The sequence below is a fragment of the Ziziphus jujuba genome, chromosome 3 (genome assembly GCF_031755915.1).
Source record: "Ziziphus jujuba cultivar Dongzao chromosome 3, ASM3175591v1".
NCBI classification, from domain to species: domain Eukaryota; kingdom Viridiplantae; phylum Streptophyta; class Magnoliopsida; order Rosales; family Rhamnaceae; genus Ziziphus; species Ziziphus jujuba.
In genome coordinates, this window is record NC_083381.1 from 25,591,899 (window position 1) to 25,600,289 (window position 8,391).

Below are 8,391 nucleotides of genomic sequence, written 5' to 3' on the forward strand. Positions count from 1 at the left end.
TACAAATTTATGCCATGTGAAATTATTTTATGGGTTTGAGAATTTTGAAATTCTTGTGGTTTTAATATTAAATTGGGCATGATTTGATTTTCAAATATTTCAAGGAAAATATTTGTCTATGTTGGTGACTCCAATTTTTATAAAATATGCCCATGGAATATTATGAGATTTAATTATTATATTTCGAGAATTATTTATGCTTGGGAAAATGTGAATATTTGAATTGATGGATTTGGGAGTTGGTGGATTTGAAAATCATGGAAATTATGATATTGATTATAAAGAAATTGTGGAGAATTTCCCGGTTCAAGCGGATGGACTATACCCGCTATGATTATGCAAAATGTGAAATTTGTTATAATTTAAATTTGTGAAATTTATGATTTTTAGATGCACCGTGCACGTACTGGTGTTCTGTTTATATGTGATATGGTTAGTGTGCACATGGTTGTGATTAGCGCGCAGGTGGGTGTGAGTAGCGCGCGGTTGTGATTAGCGCGCAGGTGGGTGTGAGTAGCGCGCGGTTGATATTATGAGGTTGTCCTGTGGTTGCCATCGGATGAGGGTAGGCCACCCCTCCATGGCCGGGACACCAGGTTAGCAGCGGCGCAGTGGGACGCCACGCGACCGTATGCCGGTTTCTTTCTATAACCTCCTGTCTAGCGGTACCTTGGGACGCTGGGTACTGTTGGCGCCACTGGTATATAGTGGGTGCATCAAATGATTTTCAGAACTGGGTTTTAAAAATAAAATGTTTTGAAACTGTATTGGAATTAAAAATATAATTATTACTGTTCTGGTATTTATTTGGTTGGGGATCTTAAATTGGTTTAATTTTCTCTTTATTTAATTATTCAATAAATTAATTTCCTTTAAATTAAAATTGTCGAATGCTTGACTTATTATATTCTATTTGATATTTAGTGAATTAATTGATGTCTTGGTTTTCGGGGAATACGAACAAAGGGTTTTGTGAAAAGGTTTTAAAAGGGGAACTTTTTCAACTGAGAGAATTGCGAGGGTTTTGAGAGAAATTATTATTTTCCAATTAATTATTATCTATCTACTGTATTATCGTGGTATTATATTATATAGTAGATAGGGTCACTCACTGAGATGATTAGCATCTCACACTCTTAAATTCCGTTCCTCTAGGTACCAGGTTGTCGGTGTTCATTCGGAGCGGACTCGACCTTCCTCGCTGTTTTAGTTCGTGCAGTACCCTGTTCTTCTTTTATTGCAGTTGTAATATTTCTTTCACACTTATGTATTTATATTGCACTGGATTACTGTATTTATTTTGAAGTGCTGAAATTTGTGGAACCAATTTGTAGTATTGTGGGAGGAATAAGGGGATGTTGTTAGAAGTGTGTTTTCAGTGCAGGTAATTTTTGGTTAGTCCTACCCTTAGGGGAGGTGCTGCCGGATTTTTCGTTGGAAGGTTCGGTGGTATTTCCCTGGGATCAAGGCTTGTCTAGGGTTCCGGGGAAGGAATTCTGGACGGGTCCTGACATCTAGCATTGAATTCATTGAAAACTTAGCACAGCAGGAAAGCATTGAAGAGCAAGGTATTTCTTTCCTTAATAAAATATGCCTTCATTTCCTTGATTTCTTCAGCGTCAGTTAAATTGGCCATCTTAGCTTCAAAACCCAAAATTGATTTGGCCTTGAACAGTAATGTCAAAACGACAACAATCTGATACATAACTTGACCCAAGAGATTCCTCCACATGACATGGGACATGAGTGGCTCTTCTTTATCCACATGTTGTCTCTGGATGGATTTTTTTGGGGTACCATGGCTGGGCTTCTCTGTTGCAAGAGCCATAGAAGCCAGTGTATTTATGATCAAGTTCAGCCATAATACTAAGGTCGAGTTCAATGGGACTTCACCAGCTGAAACTGCTGAAAGAAAGAAGACAACAAGAGCAGCAAGATTGAGAGTGAGCTCAAACTATACCAATTTCAGGATGTTGTCGTAAATGTGTATACTCGATCTTAGAATCTTGGCCACTGATGCAAAATTGCCATCCAAAATTACCATACCGAAATTTTCCTTGCCAACTTCGTCGGTGCCTAGGATTCCCATGGAGATTCCTATATGAGCTTCTAACAATGCCAATACATCATTTCTGCTATACCCAGAGACTGCAACGATGTGATCTCTTTTCTTCAATGTTTTCACCATTAGTAGTTTATCATCAAGAGATGAGCATGCCATGACTTGGATTTTGTCTACTTCATCAATTATTTTATTTGGAGAGTAGCCTCGAAACTCCTCACCAGTTATTACTGCACCGTCCTCATCTGTATCCATTAGTATTCCACACTCTCTGGCTATGTCTTTCGCAATGGAAACATCGTCGCCGGTGATCATCTTGACATCTACTCCTGCATTCTGGCATTCTTTCACGGCCTCTTTCATTTTGGGATGACATGGATATTTCATACCAACCAGTGCTAATAGTACGAGGCCATCTTCTTTCAGCGTTTCTTGATTTCCATCCATGACATAATTGTGTGAAAAAACGATGCAATGGAGGTCGCTTTCCTACATACCTTGAATGATTCGTTGGAATTCCACTTTTTGTGTATCAACGAGATCGTTGGTGGTTTCGGAAATGTCATAGTAGCAGGAACACATTTCTAGGATCACTTCTGCTTCTCCTTTCCAATGAACGTGCAGCCCTGTGTTGTCTACCTCTTCTTTCCTCTTCATCAGAACCCCACTTCGTTTCGTCTGAGAATTGAAAGCGGTGTGATTAAGAACTGTATACTTGCTTTTCACTCCCATATCTATCTTTAAGTCATGGACTGCCCATGAAAGAATTTCTTCCTCCATTGGAATACCATTTCTAGCACTACTTGTATTCAGGGCGATTCCCTTTCCCAACAAAATTTTAAAACAATTAGAAGCGTTTGAATGGTAAGCTTCTTCTTCCAAAGCGTAGTTTCCCACCCTAAACTTGTTGACCTTGATTTGGTTCATGGTGAGAGTGCCCGTTTTGTTGGTATAAATAGTGGTGAAAAATGCCATATTCTCCCAACTGGAGAGCTCACTCGCCATTTCCAAGTCACCCAGCATTCTCTTCTTTGAATAGAAACTGGTGACTGGCACGCTTAATCGCAAACTGTCCACAATTGTTACCGCAACAATTGTAAAAGCAGTTAATACAAAGTCCAACATTGAAGAATCCCAAAAATTACGAAGGTGACCATGATTGAATTCCTGATCTCTATTAATGTCTTTGGTGTTCCCAGTGAAGTATCTAATGAGATAGACTAGAAAACCAATTGAAGCAATTGGTAGACCAACTTTCAAAAGTATTGGAAGAGTGAGCTTGCGTACTCGATCTTCCATCCTGGAATTCTCACTTGAATCGCAATTTTGTTGGCTTATCATTTCGCACCACTTTGCCTTCATGCCAACTGTAGTGACCATCATCTTGCATTTGCTATAATCACTATTGACCACTATAGATCCAGAAAGCAGAAATGGATTTTTATCGGGATCAACTTGTACGGTCTCACCACCCTGATCATCTTCCTCTACTTGCAGGTTATTCCCTTCTACTAACAATCCGTCTATCGGAACTTCGTCTCCAATCTTTAAGCAAACCACGTCTCCCACAACTATTTCATACATCGAAATCTTTTTCCTTTTATTGCCTCTCAAAACTTCAATTTGGTTTTCACTACTGTTTCTGACTTTGGACTTGAGAGAAGGACGTAAGAAGTTACCGAAGATAGAGGCAGCAAGCAAAAGGATACAAGCGGCAAGAATGTTCACCAAGTCATTTAAAATGGCAAATGCTTGTAGAGATCGCCATTTGGCAAGGAACAAACCCTCCGAAGGTGGCTTTTTATATGTGTTTGAACCAAATCTCTCACGTTGTCGACCAATCTTCTTTTTATCATCAGGGATCCCGCTTTTGATGTCAGTTTCAAGAGTTTTTGCTACACCTTCAACCCCATTTCGGTAGCTTCTTAAGTCGATCCAGATCCTTCTCCTTCACAATTTTGATGATCATTTTGTGTTTGCTCCACATCCAACCCATGTTTTTTATTTTTATTTTTCTTTGGCTTGAAATCAATAATGGTGGAAACGGAAGAGAAACATGAAATCTGGTTTTGTAGTGCTTCTTTGTTTTGAATATATTATGAAAGAAATGGCAGTATTTCGGAGAAATGCTTTCTTACTTTCTAAATCAAGAACTTCTTCTTATCGTTGAGTCGTCGGGGACATTACTCTCTTTCTTTCTGTTTTCCGTTTTCTTTTTCTTTTCAAACGTCATTGGTTTATTTATATATATATATATCTATATATATTTTTTTTCAAAATCCACTATTTTGTTAGCTTAATTAATTCCAAAAAGAGTCATATTTGTTAAATCTAATTTGTATCTTTTGGGTGGTCAAATGCAGTTTTTTAGGCTTTTTTTTTTTGCTTCAAGGTCACGAAGAATGTCTTGCTTAGGAGGAACATATGTATGGTGAAATATTGGATTCTCCTTGTTTCGTTCTTCTTTCCAACCGATGTGGGACTTCACAATCTCCCTCCTTAGGGCCCAACTGTGAAGTCCAACATCGGTTGGAAAGGGGAACGAAGCACGCCTTATAAGGTGGTGTGGATACCTAACTTCATATCGGTTGGAAAGGGGAACAAAGTACGTCTTATAAGGTGGTGTGGATACCTTTTCCGTACGATGCATTTTGACAAAACTTTGAGGGTTGGATTGTAAGAGGATTCTCCAAGCCCAAAGAAGACAATATCGAACGTGGATGGTCTGGGCTGTTACAGATGGTATCACATCGGTTGGAAAGGGGAACAGGGAACGAAGCACGCCTTATAAGGTGGTGTGACTACCTTTCCTGTACGATGCATTTTGACAAAACCTTGAGGGCTGGATTGTAAGAGGATTCCCCAAGCCCAAAGAAGACAATATTGAACGCGGATGGTCTGGACTGTTACAGATGGTATCACATCGGTTGGAAAGGGGAACGAAGCATGCCTTATAAGGTGGTGTGGATACATTTCCCTTATCGAACACGGATGGTCTGGGCTGTTACAGATGGTATCACATCAGTTGGAAAGGGGAACGAAGCATGCCTTATAAGGTGGTGTGGATACATTTCCCTTACGATGTGTTTACAGATGGTATCACATCGGTTGGAAAGGGGAACGAAGCATGCCTTATAAGGTGGTATGGATACATTTCCCTTACGATGCGTTTTGACATACATTTTCCTTACGATGCGTTTTGACAAAACTTTGAGGGCTGGGTTATAAGAGGATTCCCCAAGCCTAAAGAGGAGGGCTGGGTTATAAGAGGATTCTCCAAGCCCAAAGAAGACAATATCGAATGCGAGTGGTCTGGGCTGTTACATAGCATTCTCGCTGGCACACCTGCATGCGATATTGTCCTCTTTGGACCTGGAAAATCCACTTACAACCCAGTTCTGAAGGTTTTAAAAGGCCTCGTAAGGGAAAGGTATCCACATTCACTTATAAAGAGTGTTTCGTTACCCTTTTCAACCGATGTGGGACTTCACATCAACTGTATATGATTTCTTGATTATCCATGCATAACACATGAGGATCCATTATGGTAGCTGATAGGCTTACTCATTTTGCTCTTTTTTATCCTCACCATGTGGTTTGGTTGGAAAAGAGTCCTTCATGGCCATCTCCAAATTGGTTTGTCCAAAACCTTTGTTAGGGTGATGGTGCCAAAAACATTTATAACACACTCATAATTAAGAAAAAATCCATTAAAAACAATCTTTACCAAAAAAAATAATAATAAATAAAAAAATAAATAAAATAACTATATTTTGTTAAAAAAGAAATATGACTGACAACCCATTAATTAATTAAAATTTAGAAAGTACTGTTGGTGATCAATTTTTAGATTTAATGTTCATCAAATAAACATCCATGGCAATAAATTGGAAGTCTTTCCAACTTCTTTACCACATATATATTTCAAACTTTTCTTCCTTAAATTATAAGTATGTATTCAATTTCTTGTAAACTTAGATTTTCGTTGGAGTTCCAATTCTAACTCAATATTTTAAGGTAAGCTTAATGTTTATGGGCAAAAATGCCATTTTTTATTTTTGAAAAAGTTATGTCTTTAATGTCATCGTTTTGAACTTGACATTCTTTTTTTCTTTTGTTGTATTTTTTTTTTTTTTTTTTAACTTAGAGCCTTTCCAATAATATTTTTTGTTTAAAAAAAATACAATTGTCAAAATAGAGAGCATCTTGAAGAATCTAATAAAATAAAAAACTAAATTTTTCATCCAACTCCAACAAGGCTTTTTATTGTTACTCTTTATCTTTCATCTCACAATTAAAAATTACTCTTTATTATTGCAACATTCAATTACATTAAAGTGTTGTATATATATAAAAGAAGTATAAAATTAAATAAAATTATTAATATTTGTGTATTGAAAATTATAGGTGCAACATATAAATGTATTGAAAGTTTATAAAAAAAGCACATTTGGCGCTGTATTTGAAAAATCAAGCCCTATTATGTATTTTAACTTTTTAAATTAAAAAATCTATTAGAATTATAAAAATAGATATAACGTTTTAAAATAGAAAAAGTGAGACTTTTAGCATATTGAAGATACTCTTAAAATTCATGCAAAAATAAATAAACTATAATACCTCTTACATTATATACTCGATTTTTATTTTTATTTTTTTTCTATATGCAGAAGGTGGTGGCCGGGGAACTTGGTTTTTCTCTTACTTGAAAGAGATTTTTTTGGTGAATATTATCCGCTTGAAAGTTGAAACAAATGTTCCTATCAGTTTGTTCAATTATGGCCATCGAATCAATTAGAAATAAAAATAAATGAAAAAAAAAGGAAGTGCACATAACCGAGGTATCGGCTTCTTACTTTAGAAAGGAAAAAAAATATATATATTAGCTATGTTATCATTAAATATTAAAAAACATTAGCCATGTTATCATTAAATATTTACATTTTTTATATTAAAGTTTTAACTTTAAAAAATAAAAAAACCATCGAATGCAATCAATAAATATGTAATTTACAAGAGCAACATGGATTCCATTGCTGATAATTAGCTGGTATAACAAATAGTCAAAATATTCTTTTCTTTTTACAAATAAAAAGGGATTTTATTACAAAGCCAAAAGAGCAACATCCAAAGAGTGCTAAAACAACCAGGGATTTAAAAAAGAATCTTAACAATTTAATTCTGTACTCCACCTTAGATTCTGTGCAGCTAGAAATAAAAGACGAAATTAACTTTAATGTCCATTTAACATGTGAACTCACTTTTGTCTTCATAAATTAAAAAGTGGAATATACTAACATATAAACAGCACCAGATAAAAAATAAAAATAAAAAAAGGATATAATTAAGAAGTTTTAAGGCTTTAAAACATACATGAAAATTACAAAATGAATAAATAAATGCTCACAAAGGTTTATGTTCATCTTCATCTGCAACATGATCTGTGCATATGATCACCATCACCAAGTTAATCCAAAACCACCGAAGGATTGGGTTAAGTAATCATCACGATTGTATGTTGAATATCTTTCGGAATGAACACAGTGCTGATATTCATCAATAAGGTTAGCTCGATCCAATGAAGATTTTATAGATACCCATCTTTGGCCACTCATATCCAATTGACAAACAGCAAATCGACGAATTATGAAACCAGGACAAGCCATGTTATCAAATTTACCAAGTAAAAGTAACACAAGCAAAATCTCCCCCAAAGATTATACCAAACAACACCGAAATCGAATCCATACAGATACTCAATAGTCGATTTTTTAGTTCCGAATCCATACAGATACTCAATAGTTGATTTTTTAGTTCCGAATCCATACAGATACTCAATAGTTGATACTTTAGTTGTTAAGTTGTTAAGCTGTGGTCTATTCTAGAAGGATTTCAACACAAATACTAATGCAAAGCCTTTCGGACACCAAAACTCTGATACTATAGCCTTTTGGCCACCAAAACTCTGATACTATGTTAAGTTGCTGTTTATCCCTAAAACTTAAATTACTAGAAAACAGATCCAACAATGTATATCAAGTTTATTTTCAACTTATGTATAAGAGGATTATTGATGTTAATATTAATATTATCCTATTAATCCCAAACTCCAACCGTACCTAATTTGAAGGACAAAGCATATGGTATATATACCGCAGTAATCCTCAATTCCCGAAGTGGTCCAATTTCTTTCTCCATGTTTGCAAAATGCAAGTCTACCCGAGTAGCTATCCATCACGACAACCATGAAATTGTCTCCGCAAGCATATGGATCTGACAAGCCAATGACTTTTTTATATCTTCTTTGTAAGTACTACTAGTCGTGATTA

At 35.8% G+C, this 8,391-nt stretch overlaps 2 protein-coding genes across 2 annotated transcripts; both read right to left on the minus strand.

Annotated features, from left to right (window-relative positions):
- Positions 1–1,537: 1,537 nt before the first annotated feature.
- LOC107423083 (calcium-transporting ATPase 12, plasma membrane-type-like) lies at positions 1,538–2,509 on the minus strand. The gene is made up of 2 exons (XM_016032602.3): positions 2,042–2,509; positions 1,538–1,954 (listed from the first exon to the last, which is right to left on the minus strand). Exons 1-2 carry the CDS (start codon positions 2,507–2,509, stop codon positions 1,538–1,540), a joined length of 885 nt encoding a protein of 294 aa, XP_015888088.3.
- A 42-nt stretch (positions 2,510–2,551) lies between these two features.
- Positions 2,552–7,728, minus strand: LOC107423082 (calcium-transporting ATPase 12, plasma membrane-type-like). Its single transcript, XM_060815437.1, has 2 exons — positions 7,526–7,728; positions 2,552–4,010 (listed from the first exon to the last, which is right to left on the minus strand). Exons 1-2 carry the CDS (start codon positions 7,726–7,728, stop codon positions 2,552–2,554), a joined length of 1,662 nt encoding a protein of 553 aa, XP_060671420.1.
- Between the last annotated feature and the right edge of the window lie 663 nt (positions 7,729–8,391).

Bases quoted from the DNA above. Each gene is read 5' to 3' on its own strand.
- LOC107423083 (XM_016032602.3), bottom strand. From the start codon at position 2,509: ATGGATGGAAATCAAGAAACGCTGAAAGAAGATGGCCTCGTACTATTA. The intron at 1,955-2,041 runs GTAATTTTGGAT...AAATTGGTATAG, and splicing joins GCAAGGAAAATTTCGGTATG to TTTGAGCTCACTCTCAATCT.
- LOC107423082 (XM_060815437.1), bottom strand. From the start codon at position 7,728: ATGGCTTGTCCTGGTTTCATAATTCGTCGATTTGCTGTTTGTCAATTG. The intron at 4,011-7,525 runs GTGATGGTGATC...AAAATTGTGAAG, and splicing joins GGTGGTTTTGGATTAACTTG to GAGAAGGATCTGGATCGACT.